The 21,430-nt window shown below is 41.8% G+C and overlaps 1 protein-coding gene across 2 annotated transcripts; it reads left to right on the top strand.

Annotated features, from left to right (window-relative positions):
* The first annotated feature begins 242 nt into the window (after positions 1 to 242).
* Positions 243 to 21,213, top strand: DUS1L (dihydrouridine synthase 1 like). Of its 2 annotated transcripts, none has more exons than XM_084837867.1 (14): positions 243 to 367; positions 2,061 to 2,251; positions 4,500 to 4,608; positions 6,049 to 6,099; positions 6,542 to 6,654; positions 9,342 to 9,424; positions 9,652 to 9,755; positions 10,882 to 11,026; positions 11,234 to 11,330; positions 12,068 to 12,156; positions 12,823 to 12,989; positions 17,007 to 17,044; positions 19,005 to 19,080; positions 20,719 to 21,213. In XM_084837867.1, the coding sequence occupies exons 2-14, from the start codon at positions 2,186 to 2,188 to the stop codon at positions 20,865 to 20,867; spliced, it is 1,287 nt and encodes a 428-aa protein (XP_084693993.1). In that variant the 5' UTR covers positions 243 to 367; positions 2,061 to 2,185; the 3' UTR covers positions 20,868 to 21,213. The 2 variants fall into 2 exon arrangements, with proteins under 2 accessions (XP_084693993.1, XP_084693992.1); XM_084837866.1 differs by having other exon boundaries at positions 2,061 to 2,307.
* The last annotated feature ends 217 nt before the right edge of the window (positions 21,214 to 21,430 follow it).

Here is a 21,430-nt window from a genome sequence, read left to right as displayed (position 1 = left end):
AGTGACGGGCTAAATAACACCCAGCCCTGAGCGGCAAGACCAACTTTGCCTCCTCACGGGCAATCACACAGCTCTGAGGGAGGCGCCTTATCCTTCTGAACTTTCCCGTTCCTTCCCAAGCCTTTCCCGCGGCGGCAGAAGGGAGGGGAGCGGTGATGCTAAACCTGGCCGCTTGGGGGAAACCGGGAGGAGCCAGGTCTCCGTGCGGCCCCTTAGTCTGCGCCGTCGTTTCCGCAGGGGCCGAGTTCGACGTTACATTACTGCCATGCCGGTCGGAGTGGGATGGCGGAGGCGCCGTCCGGCTGTCTAAGCGCCCTCCCTGGGGCTCCGCCTCAGCGGGCGGCCATAGTCGCCGCGTAGGAGTCAGGTACCGTTCGGAAGAGAAAACGAAGGGAGGCGGGCAAAGGAACCGGGGCGGTCGCTCTGGAGGGCGGGCCCGGCTCCTGGCCTAGCTTTGGGAGGGCTGCCTCGAGCGTAAAAGTAGCCCCGCTTGAGCAGCCTGAGCGAGCTTGACGGGTGCTGGGCTTGGCATGCTCAGGGACAGGGCGCACGCAGGCTTCCGCAGGTCTGAAAGGACTGCCTCGTTTTAACGCAGTTCCTTCCAGAAAATGCCGGCCCAGAAGGAAGCGTGGACAGGTTCCTATTGCTTTACTATGAAGGAAGAGCAAATGCCAGCTCCAGAAAACAGTCGCTCTGTCCTCTTTATTTAGCTGTCAGTAATAAAAACGTATACTCTCCTGGCTGGGAGCCACATTCAGTAGCATACAGACTATTTAATAAAATAACCAACAAAGTAAACAAATCAAATAGTCTGCTATAACCAAGACGGGTCAGCCCCATTGAAATGATGTGTTGTCTTCTATCTTCTACATCCATTTCCCTAAACAGGACTAGTAAATCCCAGTTGCTGAAAAACATAATGCTAGTACCTAGGACACCCCCCACCCCCGGTTACTCTGTACTGGGCTGGTGTCTAATTATTAGAAATGAGGGTTGTTTCTCCACCCCCAACGTTGCTGATAGATCTTCATAGGGTAGGGAGTGACATAGATGTTACTTAATATGAAAGTTTGATTTGGCAGCCCTGGTTTCTTGCAGTGCATTGCCCATGTGAACCATCCAAGGATGAGGATATGAAAGTGTATTTGTGTAGCACTGTTTTAATATGTCCCTGATTCTGAACATGGCATTACTACAGTACAATAATGTACAGTACAGTGCATTACTGCAATACTACAGTAATGCAGTGCTAACAAACGAGTTAGGTACCATTTGGACTGGCAAAATGAACACAATAATGAACACAAAATTTTAACTGTTAAAGATGTCACTGGGATTGCTGTTTAGCCTCCCCACCCCCAGCAATCCCAATGTAGCTGAGATCACCCCAATTAGGATTGCTCTGAGGTGGGGCTTTACCCTCCCCATCCCCTGTGTGCATGTGTACCTACCCAGCACCACATGTAGCTCTCGGGGCCAAAAAGGTTGCCCACTCCTGCTTTAACAGACAAAATAACAAAATTAGGTATGCTCTGCCATTGTGAAGAAAGGTTGTGACAATTCTCAAGGCAGCTCACAGAATGATAATCACTGAATCATAAAATTATAACCATAAAATGTAAAAAGACATCTATGAAATGTGGAATATTCCAAACTATGAGATACCAAATAATACTGTAGAAATTCCCATTTGCTTTCTGTAAGAATTCCATAAAAGAACATAGTAGGGACTTATAAGTATATTTATCTGAATTGTATATTACATAGCTTTATATGTACATACACACACACACACACACACACACACCAGGCCTCTACAAATATTTCCTTTTCTCATATTGTTGGTTTTTTTAAAGGAAGGGCACCCCAAATATTCTGTACATTCCATTGGGCATGCTTACTGTGGAGAGATGTATGGGGCTAAACTAAAAGCCATAGAAATGTCAGTGGCAAGAATTGCTGCTTGTACCATACTGTTCTCATAATTAGTGTGTTGTATACAATTATTTACTAAAATTAATAGGAGACTATCAGCATCTACTGTTTCCATTTCCTTCCAGTTGGAGGAAGATGCCCAAACTTAAGGGCTTTGAGTTTTGGAGAAACACATTGAGAGGTGCCCGTTTCGTGGTTGCTCCCATGGTGGATCAGAGTGAACTGGCTTGGAGACTATTAAGCCGCCGCCATGGAGCCCAGCTATGCTACACCCCTATGCTGCACGCTCAGGTCTTTGTCAGAGATGCCAATTACCGTAAGGAAAACTTGTATTGTGATGTATGCCCTGAAGATAGACCTTTGATTGTGCAGGTAATAGCGACCACATGATTTCTCTCTAGATTTTTAGACTCTTTGGAGTGTGAAGCACTTCTTCCTGCATGGTGGTACAGTACAATAAATGTTTTAGGAGAGGTGGCTTTAAAATAGCTACAACGTTTCAATACTTATTATATAATCACTGTAATTGCACCTATCTAGAGAACATGTTGCTTCATGATCATACATGCTGCTATTAATATATGTCACCAGTTCTGTGGACTAAATCAGTGCTACATAGTATAACTTCACACGTAGGTCATGTCTAGTAGCCAGATACTTCCCTTCATTGATCAGGCTCCTGCAGCTGGAGCACTGTGAGAGACAGGAATGGTAGGGATGTTCTTAGGGTGTATTTGTATGGTTCACAGAAGTCCTCATATCAACATTTTACCAAACTGGAACAACAGCGCTGCAGTGGGATACTGTCCAGTTTGTCTTCATTCTGTTACGTGTGCCCCTTATAATGTCCCTTAGGATAACAAAAGTACAAGTGGGATTGGTAATAAAGTCAAGCCATCGTTATGAAACAACCTCTATCTTTTTATTTCTCATGAGATGTGCATTCATTGACACAAACTGCTCTGTGTATCCTTACCAGTGTCCTCCCAGACTCACGGGGTTGTTTGCATCACCAGCTTTTATAAGCATATCATTGCAAAATGAGAAGGAACATCTTAATGGTGCAGCCTGGCTTGGACTGTTGTCCATACATTACAAAACAATGCACTTTTAAAATATGTGACCACACTGAAGCCTGTAAATTAAGCAGGAGTGAGAAGGGGCTGCAGGAGGAATAGCGATCACAAAATATACCCCCAAAGTACAATGCTTTTTTTGTGTTACAGAAAGCTCTGTATCATAGGGTGTGAAAAATTTTTTAGGGGTATACATTTTAACCTAATGTGAATGGGGAAATCACAATAATTCCATCACAGAATTAGAATAGAGGGGTACATATGGACTGTGTAACCCAGCAGCACAGTCGGTGGTGGTGCCCCATCTATGGAACGCCTTCCCCAGAGAGGCTCACCTAGCATCTACGTTATGGTCTTTTTGGCACCAGGTGAAGACCTTTATATTCTCCCAAGCATTTTAAGAACTGTTTTTAGTGCTTTTAGATCTTAGCACTTTTATTTTGCTGCTAATTTTTTGCCTTGGTTTTATGTGTTTTAATTTTTTGCTGCTGGTTTATCATGATTGCATTATGTGTTATTTTTATTAATTGTTGCATTGCTTGTATGTTATTTTTTAATGTGTTGTATGCCACCCAGAGAACTTGGGTTATTGGTCAGTTTAAAAGTGCCATTAAAAATCCAACTACATACTTGAGCTGCAAAATCTGATACTGACAATTACACAAGTATGTTTGATAATTCACACTGTGAGAAGATTGTTTCCTATGTGTGCGTGTACATGCTTGTGAAAGTTTGTACCTCATTAAAAACGTATGAAAGCTTCTGCCTTATGAAAACAATACAAACCATTCCATGACTGATCAAGGAAAACATCTCAGGCTGTTCCTTTTAGTGGCCATTGTCCGTGTAAATAGCTGTCCAGATATTTATTTGCCATAAATATCTTGCTAATTTCTTCTGCTATATTGTTTTAGCATAAACTAAACCTGGCTACTTTGCAGTTGCATCTCAGGGATCTTCCCCTTCCTCCAATTTTTTAATGTCATGGTGCATCAGATTTAGTGTGGGGTCTGGAAGGGTACACAGGGGGTGCAAATCCAGCATTCTTTTAGGAGGAAACCCTGAGCCTGCAATTATGTGGTGGGAAGTGTTTATGAAAAACATGAAATGTGACAATGCTGATTTGCGTGCTACCTCAGAGAACCTCATAATTTCCAAGACACACAAAACCCTGATATCTGGACATGTATTTGGTCCATCTGGATCTTTATGGGGAGGGCTGAAGTTAATAATAACAGGACAGGAAAGTGTGTGCTGTGGAATTAATGTGGAAGTCACAGGGAAACTTGCCAAATAGGCAAACAGTTGGCTTGGGAGGATAAAAATGTGTTTATAATGTCTTGGAGTGAGTGACAATCATAATTTATGAGGTTTACCATAATTTATCACATGGTAAGCTATTGTTTTATGAACTCATAAAATACTTCTAATACCTTGGGGTTAAAATGATGTCTGGTTTATTCTTTGGCTTATGTTTATCTTCCACAGTTCTGTGCCAATGACCCAGAAGTGTTTGTCCAGGCTGCCCTGTTGGCTCAGGATTACTGCGATGCTATTGACCTGAATTTGGGGTGTCCTCAAATGATTGCAAAGAGAGGTATGTACAAATCATAATCTAAAATAATTTAGGCTGCAATGCTATACATGCTTATGTGGGAGTAAGCCGCAGTGGAATTTCTGCATAAAAATGCATGGAATTGTGTTAAGACATTTAAGATTAGTTGTGGTAAGACAACTAAGACGTAAGACTGTTGGACAGTTGCATTTGAAATAAATCAGTAGATCTTTGTAGTCCAATCTTAAATATGTTTACTCAGAAGTAAGTTCTACTGAGTTTAGCCATAAGTACTGCTCAGTGTGTTTAGGATTGCAGCCTTGGTTTGTGCAGCAGCCTCAGAATCAGTCCTTAAATATAATTTCAAGAAGAAAAACATTAGTAAACCTGTTTTAATCATTCTGTTAAAGCTCTTCGTAAAACTTTCCATTTAAATGCTCTCTTGTATGTTATCTTGGTTAAGACGCTGAACTGCAGACTGGAAGGTCAGCAGGTCAGCAGTTCGAGACCCGAGTGCTGCGTGATGGAGTGAGCTCCCGTCTTCAGTCCCAGCTCCTGCCATCCTAGCAATTCGAAAGCAAGAAATTGCAAGTAGATAAATAGGTACCGCTTCAGCGGGAAAGGTAACAGCGTTCCGTGCACCTCAGTGTTCAGTCATGCTGGCCACATGACCACGGAAGCGTCTTCGGACAGCGCTGGCTCTTCGGCTTAGAAATGGGGATGAGCACCGCACCCTAGAGTCGGACACGACTGGTTGGGGACACCTTTACTTTTTTTTTTATGCTACCCAGAGAACTTGGGTTATTATTCAGTTTAAAAGTGCAATAAAAAAAATCCAACTACATACTCAAGTTGCATAATCTGGTACCGACAATTACATGTATGTTTGATAATCCACATTGTGATCAGTTAAGACTCTATTTCCTATGTGTGCATATACATACTTGTGAAAGTTTGTACCTTCTACCACATTAAAATAATAGAGACCATTCCATGACTTGAGCTGCTGTATATTTAAGGGTGCAATCCTATGCATGTTTAGACAGAAAAAAAGTCCTACACACGTTTAGACATGCTGGATGGGAAATACTGGGAGTTTTAAGACTTTTTTCTGTCTAAACATACATAGGATTGCATCCTGAGCTTCATATTTTGCCTTCATTCAAATTAATATGTAGGAAAGAAAAGGAACAGGCTTCTAGGAACATCAGTTAGTGTAAAGAGAACGGACATTTAATTAGGACTTTTCATGACGAAGCTTTCAGGCTCTGCCAGGTTTTAGCTCTCTGTAGTTCTGGCATGAACAGTGAGATGATAGCTTATTCTTTTCTATATATACTTTAGAAATCAAGGTTAGGATTACCTTTCCCTGCTCTGTGGGTCTACATTCATCTCTGGCTAACTGTTTTGTGTAACAAACAATGGGGGTATCCCAGTCTTAATTAAGTCATGATTTGCTGTGGGGGTTTTGTTTGTTTATAGGTCATTATGGAGCGTTCCTGCAGGAGGAGTGGGACCTTCTTCAGAGAATGAGTAAGTCCATGAAGCTCTTGAGCAAAGGATGGGAGAAGAGCAGAATAAATGAAAAATACATGGAATTTTATGTGTCTTTGGAGTTGTCACACAAAGATATCTAATGCATATCAAGGCCTCAGAATTGTTCATTGACAGTGATTCCCCCCTCTTCCCTGTAACCCCATGCTTGCATCCCTCCAAATCTGGTCTGAAGGGTCCCTGGGAGGCTACAAAATGGAGGTGGAAATCACTGAAACTCATAACACTCCCTATTGGCTGACGGAAGCCTTCTGCTGACAAAGGGACAAGCTGGATTCTGCTCTATTTTTTGCTTTGCTACTGCATTTTGTAGTAAATAATGTAGTGGGGAAAAGGAGTTGTGCTATACGAAGCTGTTTTAGAAACATGATCTGTAGACTTTAGCCAGTTTCACCATTATTATTTTTGTCTTGTTTTCCAGTTGTTTTGGCTAATGAGAAGCTTTCTATTCCTATCACCTGCAAAATCCGTGTTTTCCCAGAAATTGGCAAGACTGTGAAATATGCCCAGTTGCTAGAGGAGGCTGGTTGTCAAGTAAGGAATCAACTGTTCCATATTTTGTTGTACTCGTTACAGGGCTCTGATATTCTTACATGAAACAGATAATGTACACTCAAAGAAGTTTTGGTAGCTTCTTTTGCATATGGGAAAAGATGTGGTAAAGGTACTTCCTGCCAAAGTTAGAAATAGAAATTAGGTTTCCTGACTCAGGTTATCATCTTGAAACAAGCTGGAGGCAAAATGCTTTCTTCTGTGAAAAGAACCAGTAACAGCTGAGAAAATACAACATTCCAGGGGTTTGACTTCACCTCAGTTTTGTTTGTTTGTTTGCTTGTTTAAAATGTTTTTAATGCACCTTTCAGGGTGCACTGCCCTCACAAAGCGGCTTACAATATTACAAAAACTTTAACATACAATTACAATTAAATGCATACACACGAGCAGCAGTAGAAGCTAATGATTTTTACATGCCAAATGCAGACTGGAATAAATGTGTTTTCAAGGATTTTTTTTAAAAGCTAGCAGTGTTGAGGCCATACATATCTCCTTGGAGAGAGAGTTCCAAAGGTGTGTGGCCACCACTGAGAAAGCCTTATCCCCGCTACTTGCCAGGCACTTGCTGGTGGGCCTCTGGCACTGATCTTAATGTTCAGGCAGGTTCAAACAGGTGTAGGTGGTCCTTCAGATAACATGGCCCAAAACTATTTAGAGCTTTAAAGGCCAAAACCAGGACCTCCAGTTGGGGCAGGAAATGTACAGGCAGCCAATGTAAATGACACAGGATAGGAGTAATAAAGAAAAATACCTCTCCACACATACGGGATGCTTTCCCCCTCATTAGTGAGCAACAGCAGGCTGTCCCCCACACAACATAAAATAATAAATTTATTGTTAGCCACCTTGAGCACCGCTCTTTGGAAAAAAGGCGAGATAGAAATTAAATAAATAAATAACAGGCAGCCAATGTAAAGAAGTCATGAAGAGTCGGAAGCGACTGAATGAATTAACAACAAGCCAGTGTAAATGATACAGAATAGAAATAATATGATCTGAGCACCTTGCTGCCATAGATGTTCTAGCTGTCACATTCTGTACCAGTGGCAGTTTCTGAATCATCTTCAAGGGTAGCACCACGTAGAACACATTAGAGTAATCTAACCTGGATGTAACCAAAGTATGTGTCACTATGGCTAGGTCAGTTTCCTGTAGAGAGCTTCGGCTTTTGGGCAGTATAGAAATGTAGTAAATAAATACATAGGGTTGTAGCTGCCAAACTAGCCTACGTTGGTACAAAAACACTCCTAGCAACTGATGCCATCTGTGCCTCCCTGACAGCACTGAGTCCCGGCGCACTTCCAGATTACAAACCTGGCCCTCCAAGGGCAGTGTGACCTGGATTTCCCAACCCATAATACTTCCACTTTATCCATATTAAGTTTCAGCTTGTTAGCCCTCATCTCTTCCAGTACTGCCCCCAGGCAATCATCCAAGGTTTGAACTGGCTCCCTAAGGTTAGATGGTGGAAAAGAGACATAGAGTTGTGTGTCATCCACGTATTGATTAAAAAAACACACAGATAAAGTCTATTTATTTATTATACCACTTACCATATCTGAAAAATATGGTATATGATATTGGTACCTCATCAAGGTCTCGTCAAAAACTGAGGTGTGATCAAATACTGATGACACCTCAGCCCAAACCTCCAGGTGTCTTCTCCCAACAGTTTCATGTAGATCTTGAGAAACATGGGGGACAAGACAAAACCTTGAGGCACCCCAAATGTCAGTGGCAAAAGAGTGGAACAAAAGTCCCCTCACACCACCTTCTGGGTCTGTCACCCACAGGAAGGAATGGAGCCACTGCAACACCCCATCCCTTAATGATGCATTGGCTGCTTCTGATATCCATATTGTAAGCCCGGTTTTGGCAGACTTCACTAGCCAGGAGGGGCAAGGGTCTAAAGAACAAATGGTAGGCCTCAGTCCTCCAAGCAGCTTGTCAACATCCTCAGCTACACAAGTGGAAAAGTATCCATAACAACAGGACCAGATGGTGCTATAGCTACATCCATCTCTGATTCTGTCAAAACTGTAGCATCTGAGTCAGAGTGAATACAAAAAAAAATTATCTGCAAAATATGCAAATTACCATGGGCCTTTCAAAAATTCCAACTGCTAACCCATTGGGCCTGTACCAGGCAGGCTTCTGGTGACCTGAAACAGCTCCCTTGGCCAACATTGTGCAGATACAGTGGTGGTGGAGAAAGAAGCTTTTTTCATAGCCACAGAGTAAGCCCTAAAATGGGCTTTCATCTGTGTTTGGTCATATTCGCTTCTTGTTGAATGAGTTAGTTGCAGACAAGCAGATAGTTGCTCAAGCTGTACAGCAGTGTTGCTCTAGCTGTATATTTAGAGAAAGCTGTAGTTCCAGATCCAACTTTCATCCTTGATCAGTATTAATCTAAGAGAGTGCTTACAAAATGGACTCCATGTATGATTTCTCATGTAGAGAGTTTAGTATTCACAAGATTTCAAGTCCCTGACATATCAGCTGGAATGGGAGGATTAGTCTTGAATCAGAAACCCTACCTAACAGGTGAAATATTTGATGGAAAGAATCTTATTGCATTTCATATGCAAAGCAAGTGAAAAAAGCAATTCTTTCTCTAGATGTGTTTGACTCATGTACATTGAAAAACAAATACAACTCTATTCTAGCTCCTGACTGTCCATGGTCGCACTAAAGAACAGAAGGGGCCTCTTGCTGGTGTGGCCTCCTGGGAGCACATACAGGCTGTGAGGTAAGGTACCAGCAGGTAGCATGGTAAAAAGAACAGTTTTCTTCACCCCATAACCAACGTTTTAGGCTAAATGTATGTAGTTGAGGATCAGGGCATTGTGTATGATGTTCTAAAAGGTGAAGTTGCCCCTTTTATAGCAGCAATAGAAGATTTTAATTTGAACATGCTCTGGACTTTTCTTTTCTTTTTTGCTTTTATTGTCTCTGCTTTTTTGTTTGCTGTCATAGAAAGGCTGTAAACATCCCTGTTTTTGCCAACGGAAACATTCAGTACCTCACTGATGTGGAACAATGTATTCAGAAGACAGGAGTTCAAGGTGTCATGAGTGCAGGTAGGAAGAGAGAACTTCTAGATACTGCTGAATGGTTCAGTGAATCCATGACAAACCCCAGGTTCAAGTGATCTTGAGTAGCCTGCTCTAAATATGACTGTGAGCTGCTGCTGCTGTTGGTTTTTAATGCCATTTTAAGCCTTGAGAAAATTAGAATAAATGGCTCAGACTTCATTTAGTGTACTTAGCTGACAGAAATTTCAAAGGTTTCAGAACAGAGACCAGTAGTTCTTAGTTCTCTATGCCTGACCTCTGTAGAGAGATAGGATAGTTACCTATATACATAATAGATAAGAGGAAGCCCTTAATTCTGTACAACATTGGTCAACCAGTTCACAACAACAAATAGTTGATAAGGGGTTTGCTTATGCCTTGGCCTATGTAAGGAATACTATTTATTAAGGACGTTGACCATACAGGTAAAATCTACTGGAGGAGCAAACGTTCATGAAATGGGAGCTAACATTTGTATAACTCTGGAAGCTGAGCACTGGAGGGAGCTACCTTTCCTTCAAAATGATTGATTCAAGGTTTGGTGGTTTTCTGAGAGCAACAAAGGAGATGAGCAAAGTCCTGCTCAGGCCTTTAATTTGAAGAGTGGTGCAGTGGCTACAGGCTTGAACAAATCCCTACTTAGTTATAAAGCTCAGCGAGGAACCTTGGACAGATTCATATCTCTTGGCTTAACTAACCTCACAGTGCTTTATGAGACTAAAATGTTGTTCTGAATTCTTTCTAAGAATGTCAGGAAACAGATTTTAAAATGCATTAATTTTCCTTTTAATAAATCTGAATGACTGACGCAGAACTGCATGTTGGGTTGTTGGGAGAATTTGTGAGGAAGTGCTTAACTCTTCCTTTACCCACATATTGTCCCCCAGCAAATACCCCAGCTATTTCCCCCCCAACTAGACATCTCTAACCTCAGCTGAAGAAGAGAGCTAAAACCGCTTGGGGTCATTTGAGAGAAGGTTAAATGCTGCCTGCCTGCCATTCTCCCCTGCAAATGCCTCCCTACAAGTCCCTGAATATTGGCATTATGAGACTAACTCTGGGTTGGAATCTCACATGCTGTATCCATCAAGGACAAAATGCTGAAAACCTTGTCCTGGCTTTTTCATCTTAGAGGGCAATCTTCATAATCCAGCTTTGTTTGAGGGAAGAAACCCTGCAGTCTGGGAGATGGCTGAGGAATACCTGGAAATAGTTCAGCAGTATCCTTGCCCACTGTCCTATGTCCGGGCTCATCTCTTCAAGCTTTGGCATCATACGTGAGTGGTTTTGCTGTTTATGGCCCCAACAGTGACATCTTATAAACTGTGTACTTGTTATTGGCAGTTTTTATGCCCCATGGCAGAGCTGGAAATCTGTACTCCATTTGCAGAATATAGGATTCAAGATCTGGCTATGAATATCTTCTGCCACTTAGTCCTTGCAGAGGTGAATGGAATAACTAACACTGTGTTGGTTTCCCTCAGGCTGCAAATTCACCAACAGCTGCGTGATGAATTGGCTAAAGTGAAGACACTGGAAGGACTTGTGGCTGTCAGCAGGGAGCTAAAATTACATTGCCAGGTACCAGTTGAGGTTTTACATGATCAGGGCAACTCTGCTTGAGGAAGAGCCTGTTAAGAGCTCCCACATGGCCAAAAGATACGTTGCTGATCTAATCCTGCCTTCCCCAACATGGTGCCTACAATGCCCCACGCCCCCACTTAATTTATTTAAATTAAATTATTTTAAATATTTTTATATGGAGATGGCCGGCCATTGCAGCACTGGCTTTCAGCCACCTGGCATATTTTTTTTTCCCAGAATGTCTCTTTGCCCTACTCTTAGAAAATGAAGATGGCAGCTGGCTGGGAGTCTTGCAGGCTGCCCACTGAAAATGCTGGCCAGAAAGAAAAGGAGACCCTGCTACTGCTACTGCCTGATAAGCTGGGGGAGGAGAGCATTGGCATTGGGGCTAGAGGATGCAGAAAATCATAGGGAGAGGTGGCGAGAGCAGCAGGGATTGTGGAAGAGGACTGCGGGGGCAGTGGGGAACACCCAGGGCTGCAGAGAACAGGAGGAGAAGGGAGGGTGTGTGTGAATGCAAATGAATGGAGGTGCATATGTGTATGAAAGAGTTGTGGGAGGAGGGGAGTGCTCCTGAGAGAATGGGTATGTTTGTGTGCATGGGTGATGAACCTGGGAAAGAGAGGTCGGAGTGTTGGTTTTAATTTCCATTTTTGCTCTCCGTGTGGATTGAAGCAATGTGTGTCTTCTCTAGGAAAGCTGATTTCTTATGATTTATAAAATTATGTTCACAGAAAGAAATAGCCCATTTGAAGGAAGAACAGAAGCCAAAGGGTGGATTGCCTTTCTTCCATTGGATTTGTCAGCCATATCTGAGGCCAGGGTGAGTTTCTATATTACAGTGTTAAGTATAAGTTGTGCAATACATGCAGCTTAGGTCCTTCCACCCGAGGATTAAATTGATTAGCTATGATCTTTGAATTAGAGCTGAGTACACCTATGGGAACATAGAGGCCAAAGAAGCATTGCCTTCCAGCCTGTCTTGCAACAAGGTGAGTGGAGGTATGTTTGAAGGCATGGGAGGTTGATTTAGTTAAGCTCTTGGTCTACTTTCCCTTGACAGGTGCCTTGAGCTGTAGAAGGATGAGTTCCAGTGTGTGGGATCTTTGGATGTTTGATGAGATTTATGTTCCCAAGACCAGTAATTATATCATCTTTTCTGGCTGATGTCCCTGAGTGCTGATCCAGTTAGGGTGCAACCTATGCATGTTTAGACAGCAAAAAGTTCTACAACTTCAGAACTTCCAACTTCAGGCTAAATATGCATAGGATTGCATCCTTAGTCTTCTTCCAAGTGGTTGGCTGTTCTATAATGACACAAACATCTGTTCATCTTTAATAGTGTAGCTAGAAGAATACGCACCATTGCTTTATTTTTAAGGTGCCTGTGTCATATACAGGCCATATACAGGGTTCTATAACTGCGGGGTTGGCAAAGAAAGCAATTGTTGCCTTGTGTTTTAAATACTTTGACATTCAACCTTCACAGGCCAAAGGAGACATGCAAGGAAAATGGCACTAGTCCGATGGAAAGAAATACACGGGGGAAACGAGCTCTGGAGGATGAGGAAGATGGGAATGCTGATTCTCTTTCAAAGAACAAACAAAAGAAGAAACTAAGAAATCCTAATAAAAGTTTTGATCCATCCTTAAAACGTAAGGTGCAGGGCTCTAATATTTAGTCAGTGGGTTAGATTAATCTATAAACATTCCTTTTCATTGATTAAAAATGTGCTCCTGATTAATTGGGCAGCAGATTCTTTTTTTTAGTACAAGGATTTTTAAAATCTCCAAATGGTGAGTGCCATCTTAAAAAGGGCAATTCCCCCCTGCCCCAAACAGGAAGAAATGCCCCCTGAATGCATGTGCATTGTGTAGAAAAAGTATATGTGTTTTTTCTGCCAGAACTATTGTTTTTACTGATATGCGAACTTTTATATGTTTCAGTAGCTAATAATGCAATACAAAATGTGCTTACTAGGTAGTAAGCCCTGTTGAATACAATCAGTTAATACGCATAGGATTGCACTGTGCAAATTGACTAAGGTTTCTTTAATCAGGTAACAGCCCAAGTAATATGCTAAAACTTGTCCTATTTCTGACTGTCTAGACAGCACTATGGGAAGGCTGCTCACAACACTATTTCCCTTATGTAGTTGGAAAAATATTTTATCAGAACAGAATAGCCTTCAAGTATCTTTCAGACTAAAAAAGTACTAGCTATAAACTGCAGATTTCCTCATAAAATATGTTATCAAATCAAATATAGTTTATTTTCTGTAGCAGAAGCCATTATAAAACAGAACATCAAAGAACAGAAGCCGTTACAGAACAGAACACCAAACACATCAAAGAAGAAGTAAAAATACATTAATCCATTAAAATAATTAATGGAGGTCACAATCCTGGGGGGTGGCCGACTATCCAAGGCAGGGTGGGTGGAGCATGGAGGGGATCCCCTCCCCCGCGCTCCAGCTGCCCTGCATTTGCAGCTAGCTGGGGTGTGTTGGAGCGGGGGGGGGGGCAGATGGCACATAGGAAATGTCATAACGATGCTTCTGTGGTCTCCTTGCACCCGGGAATGCCCTCTTTTTGCCCGCTCCATGCCATTCTTACAAGCACGGAGACAGGGACGAACCACACTGCCTACAAGGTGGCAGGGGAGGGGGCGGGGAGTGAGGTTTCTGGGAACTGAGCTCGGAACCTGGGCTCTGCTCTCAGTTCCCAGAAACCAATGGCTGTCTACACACCATCTAGCAGCCGTAAGATTTCGCCTTAAAACTAGCATACTAAGAAATAAAGGATTGCTGTAAAAGCGAAGTAAGCCACCTTTTCATGAACATGAGGGGGCCTGTTCCCCAATAAAAAATTAATCAAATACCCAACAGGTCTGCTGGATAGCAGATCTAGGTCTCTAAACAAGGCTGTAACATCTTGAGTCCTCATAAATTGGGCGAAAAAGTAGGTAGCAAGGTAGGTCTTCAAGCATATTGGCACCACATGGGCAAACTCTCTGTTCATAAGGAATCCAATGATAGCATCCTTCAACTATAGCAGAGTTCATGGACTGAAATCATAAGTCTGTAAAAGCTTTTCTCCAGTTGAAATTTTTAATATTGGTTATAAAATATGTTACTATGAGTCCTGTACTAGAATAACGTTTTTACCCAAAGTATTGTTCACAGTTCATAGAATCATAGAATAGTAGGGTTGGAAGGGGCCTACAAGGCCATCGAGTCCAACCCCCTGCTCAGTGCAGGAATCCAAGTCAGAGCATCCGTGACAGATGGCTGTCCAGCCTCATCTTGAATGCCTCCAGGGTGGGAGAGCCCACTACCTCCCTAGGTCTTTGGTTCCATTGTCGTATTGCTCTAACAGCCAGGAAGTTTCTCCTGATGTTCAGCCAGAATCTGGCTTCCTGTAACTTTAGCCCATTATTCCGTGTCCTGCATTCTGGGACAATCGAGAAGAGATCCTGGCCTTCCTCTCTGTGACAACCTTTCAAGTACTTGAAGAGTGCTATCATATCTCCCCTCAGTCTTTTCTTCTCAAGGCTAAACATGCCCAGTTCTTTCAGTCTCTCTTCATAGGGCTTTGTTTCCAGTCCCCTGATCATCTTTGTTGCCCTCCTCTGAACCCTCTTCCAGCTTGTCTGCATCCTTCTTAAAGTGCAGTGCCCAGAACTGAACACAGTACTCCAGATGAGGCCTAACCAGTGCTGAATAGAGGGGAACTAGTACTTCCCGGGATTTGGAAGCTATGCTTCTATTAATGCAGCCCAAAATAGCATTGGCCTTTTTTGCAGCCACATCACACTGTTGGCTCATATTCAGCTTGTGATCGACAACAATTCCAAGATCCTTCTCGCTTGTAGTGTGGTTGAGCCACATATCCCTCATCTTGTAACTGTGCATTTGGTTTCTTTTTCCTAGGTGCAGAACTTGGCATTTATCCCTATTAAATTTCATTCTGTAGTTTTCTGCCCCGTGCTCCAGTCTATCAAGATCACTTTGAATTTTGTTTCTGTCTTCCAAAGTATTAGCTTTCCTGCCCAATGTTGTGTCATCTGCAAATCTGATCAGCATTCCCTGCACCTCCTCCTCCAAGTCATTAATAAAAATGTTGAAGAGCACTGGGCCCAGGACTGAGCCCTGTGATACCCTGCTCGTTACCTCTCCGCAGTTTGAGAAGGTCCCATTGATAAGCACTCTTTGAGTCCGATTCTGTAGCCAGTTGTGGATCCATCTGATCGTTGTTTCATCTAGCCCACTTTGAGCTAGTTTGCTCATCAGGATATCATGGGGCACTTTGTCAAAGGCTTTGCTGAAGTCGAGGTATATTATGTCCACAGCATTCTCACAGTCCACAAGGGAGGTGACTTGATCAAAAAATGAGATCAGATTTGTCTGGCAGGATTTGTTCTTGACAAATCCATGTTGGTTTTGAGTAATCACTACATTGTTTTCAAGGTCTTACAAATGGATTGCTTTATCATCTGCTCCAGAATTTTCCCAGGGATTGATCACAGACTGACTGGTCTGTAGTTCTCAGGTTCCTCCTTTTTACCCTTTTTGAAGACAGGAACAACATTAGCCCTCCTCTAGTCATCTGGCACTTCACCCGTCCTCCATGATTTCTCAAAGAGAATAGACAGTGGTTCTGAGAGTTCTTCTGCCAGTTCCTTTATTACTCTAGGGTGCAGTTCATCTGGCCCCGGAGATTTGAACTCATTCAAAGTAATTAGGTGTCCCTTGACCATATGCCTATCGATCTCAAGCTGCAATCCTGCCCTTTCAGCCTGTACTTCGCCTTTGCCAGCGGGGTCATAGACCCTCTTTTGGGAGACGATTGAGCCAAAGTAGGAATTGAGCACCTCTGCCTTTTCTTTGTCATCTGTTATCATTTTGCCATCCGTATTTAATAGCTGAACCACCATTTCTTTCCTCTATCTTTTACTATGCATGTATATGAAGAAAGCCTTTTTGTTGCTTTTAGCATCCCTCGCAAACCTCAGCTCGTTCTCAGCTTTAACCTTCCTGACGCCATCCCTGCAATTCTGTGCTACCTGCCTGTACTCTTCCTTTGTAGCTTGGCCTTCCTTCCACTTCCTATATGTGTGCTTTTTTGTTTTCAGGTCATCTCTAAGCTTTTTGTGAAGCCACATTGGCTTCTTCTGTTGTCTTCCACCTTTTTTTCTTGTTGGAATTGTTTGTGATTGTGCCTTTAGAATTTCCTTTTTTAAAAGCTCCCACCCATCTTGGACTCCTATTCTCGTTAGAGTTTCTTGCCATGGGACCTTACTTATCATTGTTCTGAGTTTATTAAAATCAGCTTTCCTAAAATCCAGGTTCCTTTACAGTAGCAGTCACTACAGTGAAAGCTGACTTGTAACAAACCTTTTAAATCCCACCTGTCTCTCCTCTTTCTTCACCACTACTTGTTGTCTTTCCGAACAATTCTGCATAACTACTGAATCTCTCTGTTCAGAGGGTCACAGTTAATGGCAAGGTGTGGGTGTTTTTAATTTTCAACGAAATTCTTTTGCATGATTGAGTTTTCTCTTGTGATCTTAGTTGTTTTTAAATTGAGATGTAGAAATTGTATGTCAATAACTGGGGACATAGTGCCTGTTTGAAATTCTCAGAGACTAAATATTTTATTTCTTTTTTTCAGCTAAATATGCAAAGTGTGATCAGTGTGGAAACCCAAAGGTGGGCCTGTCATCTTCTGTCTCTCTCCTTGTAATTCTCATTACTACATCAACCATCTGAGGGACATGACAAGTGCTATATCTGTTGCTTGAGCAAAGGGCTTCTGTCCTAATTACAATGACAGCATTTCAGCTAAAACTGTAGCCCAAGCCAAACCTTAAAGATTTAAATAGCTTGCTTTGATTAATTAATTAATTAATTAATTAATCAATCGCCCATCTGGCTGGTCACCCAGCCACTCTGGGCGATGTACAGAGTCTACAATAAAACAGTTTAAAACAATAAAATTCTACATTAAAAACATCGTATTTCTAAAAACACCCTAACCCACCCCAAATGTGGGTTTGAATTGTTTTGTCCACTCTTTCCTAAAAGAGCATTCTTAGCAGTTTGTTGATCAAGAGTTCATTGCTGAGACAGCTTTGTTACACTTAAATGTTAACACTAGATGCTTGCCAAGAAGGAATCTTCTGCCAATTGAGTATCACTAATTGTGGAATGGAAACAACTTTATTAAGCTTTGCAGATGTGCTGCCATCTGCAGGCAACTCCTTAGACCGCAGCTTTTCTACAATACTCTGAGGCACAACTAAAGGGGAGACATATATTGCTATCAGGACCTATGATGGTTACTTTAAACTTCTTCTGTTCATACCAAATGGTTACTATCCCTTTTCTTGTGGTTGTGCTGTGCTTTAAGTATTTAATGCAGGGATGGGGAACCACTTTCTTCCCGAGGGCCAAGTTCAGCCTCATAGATGTTCTCGGGGGCCACATTCCAGTCATGGGTGAGGCCAAAAAACAAAAATGCCAGCATATTGTAGCTTAAAATTCTTACAACCAGTCACTAAGCCTTAGGAGAGGCATTTCAGTCTTCTAGAAAGAGAAAACGCTACATAAAAGCTGGCAATGGTGCACAAAGGTTGGAGGAAATGGGGTGGGGCCAAAGGAAGGGGTATAGAATCCAGGGGGGGCAAGATTGGCCCATATTGGAATCCCGGGGGGGGGGGCAGGATTAGAATACTGGACCTGAAGTTCCCCACCCCTGGTTTAAGGGGTCTCAGGTATAACACAAAGTGGCTCTAAATCTGAGACCCCTTAAACCAGGGATGGGGAATCTCAGGCCTGGTATTTGGTTCACTGTGGTTTATGGTGGTTTGGTGCCATCTGCTAGACACCAGTGACAGTGGGCTGGTTCCTTGTAATGAAGTAAAGAAGAATACAGTTACATCAAGATCTGCACTGATTATGTCCAAAAACCACTCAGGAAAGAGATGATGTGAATTCCTACCTGTTGTGGTGTTCTCCTTATAATACTTGGGATTAGATGCTTACTGGAGTGATTTTACATAATGGACAGTATATAGTTCAAATTAAGCAGAAAATCTTGGAAATGTGTATTAAATGAAGCCTTTGCTACTTGATTGCCTAATTTATTATTATTAGAAAGTTGCTTGTAGGGGTATTTGCTTAAGCTCATCCTCTCATCTTAAGAAAACCAGAGTTCAAGAACGGAATTCTTGAGCCAATATGATCAAGTCCATATGGCTTCTAGGACCTTCATAGCACTTATCAAACTATAGAAAATCAAGACAGAGTTCCCACTGATAAACTAATAAAGCACAAAAAGGGCATTAGCATATACCAGTCAGCTTTTCAGATATGAATACAAAACAAGCAGAATTTTAGCAAGCAAGTATGCACGCGCCCCATTTAGATCTCTCAAAACCTGCCTTGCATCCTTTAAGAGCGTGACCCATGCATCTTGGGGGGGATTTTTTTTTTCCTATGAAAGGGCAGTCTATTAACAAAAAGTTTTGAACCATCTCTGGGGCTTGACATTTGTTTGATAATCCGATTCAACTCCAAGGAAGTACTTTATCTTCATATTCACACATTTATTAGGAACTTGGGACTGCAATGTAAAAAGCCAAGCTAATTAGTTTCTCTCTGTTCCCAGGGCAACAAATGTGTGTTTAACCTGTGCCGAGGATGCTGTAAGAAAAGGGCTTTTAGAGAGACAGCAGACTGTCCAGGTAAGTATAGGCCAGGTCAGTTTTCCAGAATAGCAGGTTACTTTTAAGGAAGGAATGTGTAAGTCAAACTTTGACAGTCAGTTAGGCCTATTGAGTACTTACATGCTTACAAATGTTAGTAGATCAAAAAATACAAAGTCTAGATCTCAAATCCTGACTGATTTGACTTTTAGATAAACCTAGCTCACTTCCCAATGGTCCAGTGGCATCTCTGAAATAACAAAAAAGATGAAAGAGAGGGTTTTTTCTTCAGCTGTTGATTTTTTTTTTAGTGTTAAGAATAGACAATACAACTGAGCAATTTAAATCCACATTCAAATTTTGGCAAACTACTGAAAAATTCTGTGCTCCCTCAATAGTCCAGGAATTATTAATTAAATACAGATCTATCATGCTCTTAATCCTATATCTAGCATTTAATTACAGAATAATTTTCTCAGTCCTTTTCAGATATTACAGTTCTCCTTCCCTATATCTGGTCATTCTAGTGCATGTATTTATTTTTGTTAATTCCCAAATTCTCTGAAGCCACTGCTGAATAGTCTGTAATCCGGCTTTTTCCAGTACCATGCAATTAATGTTTTTCCTGCTGACATAGTTCAAGACTACTAATACTAAAGCCACAGAAATTATTCAAGCAGCCTGATAAAACGATCACCAAATAAAATAGCACTGATTCTTTTGTCCCAATCCAGCAAGAAGGGCAGTATAACCACAGAAGAAAGCTTACAGAAGTGAATCCCTTGCTGAACTGAGAGCCCCACACACAGCCCCAATCAGACTGTTATTGCAGTAAACCTGGATCATCTGGGCGGGGCACAACTGAATTTAGGGAGTGAAAGCCCTGAGAGGGCCAGGATATCTGAAGGACTGCCTTCTCCCATATGAGCCTGACCACCTATTGAAATGTATCTTCACAGGCTCTCTTGTATGTCACAACAAGCCCAGTGGCACGTTTAGTTAGGCCAGGGAGCGAGAGTTTTCACCGGCTGCGCCTAGGCTCTAGAATTCCCTTCCAAGAGAGACCCATCTCATGAATGACCTTCTGGAAGCTGGTGAATGCCTTTGTTTTCAAGATGGCATTTAATATGTAATATTTAACCTTCTGTTTTAATCTGTCTCTATTTTTTAATATTTTAAATATTTTTGCTGCTGTTGTAGTTTTTATATTTTAATTTTAGTGTGTTTTAAATGGTAAAGATGCTTTAATTGTTAAATTTATGGTTTTTGTTAGCAGCCTTGAGCTTCCAAGTGGAAAGGCAGAGCATAAATGCTTTAGAATGACTGACTGACTGAATAAATGAATTAATAAATTGGAGCAGAAGAGCTATTAAAGCTGACAGACCGTGTCTACAGCAGTACATGGAAAGCCCTCTGTCTCCAATAAGATATCTAACTATTTCGTGGATTTTCCCATTGAGATGCACATAGCCTTCTTCATCAACTCTTTCAAGTTCATGTCTATGAACTCTGTTAAAGAATTAAATCCAATTTTTAACTGCTGATGGAAATTATGTCATCATACCATTTGTATATTGTGGGGGGTTTTAGTACCCTGATGCGTCAATCCCCTAAATACTATTTTTTCCCCTACAGCTGCTAGTTAACGAAGGTGTATTTCCCTTTTTGCTCCTTCAGGTCATGGTCTGTTATTTAAAACTAAATATGAAAAAACCCTTCTGTGGAAAAGTGACCAATCCAGCATGGAACATATTGAAGTGACAGCGCAACAAGGTGAGGTAGAGGAGACTATATTGCTCAGAGAAGCTATTGATGGTGTGGCGTGAGGCTGGGAAACCTCCACTTGGATCTACTCAATGGCCTCTCTCTCCTTCCATGGGCCAGAGAAATCTCTGCCTCCAGAACACAGCAGTTGACTCCACAGACCTGTTCTTAAATGATTGACAAGTCTTATTTAAGGAAAAGTTTCTTTCTCAGGGAAATGTCCTGTAATGGAAATAAAAAGGATGCAATGAAAGCTTTCAACGCTGTGTTTAAAAGACTTCAGAGGACTGAGCCAGAAGTGCTGGCCTTAACACGCTGCATTGGAGACACCTCTAAAGATATGACCTGCCTGTTTTAAGCATCATGTGTGGTTTTAAAATCAGCAAATAAATATTTGATATAAGTATAGTTTTCTGGAATATTATAAGAAAAAAAAGACATGGGGCGACTCTAGACACAAAAGGAAGGGGTTTGGTTGAGGTTGACATTGTCAGGATAGGCAGGAAGATGGGTGTCAAGGGATACTATGAAACTTACGGTGCAATCCTATGCATGTTTAGACAGAAAAAGGTCCTACGACTCCCAGCATCCTTTAGCCAGCCATGTTGGCTGGGGCATGTTGGGA

The sequence above is a fragment of the Heloderma suspectum genome, chromosome 2, assembly GCF_057233095.1.
Source record: "Heloderma suspectum isolate Gila_16-S chromosome 2, 16-S_ref, whole genome shotgun sequence".
Classification (NCBI taxonomy): domain Eukaryota; kingdom Metazoa; phylum Chordata; class Lepidosauria; order Squamata; family Helodermatidae; genus Heloderma; species Heloderma suspectum.
The sequence above is the reverse complement of the archived record's forward strand: the minus strand, read 5'-3'. Positions and strand labels throughout refer to the sequence as shown.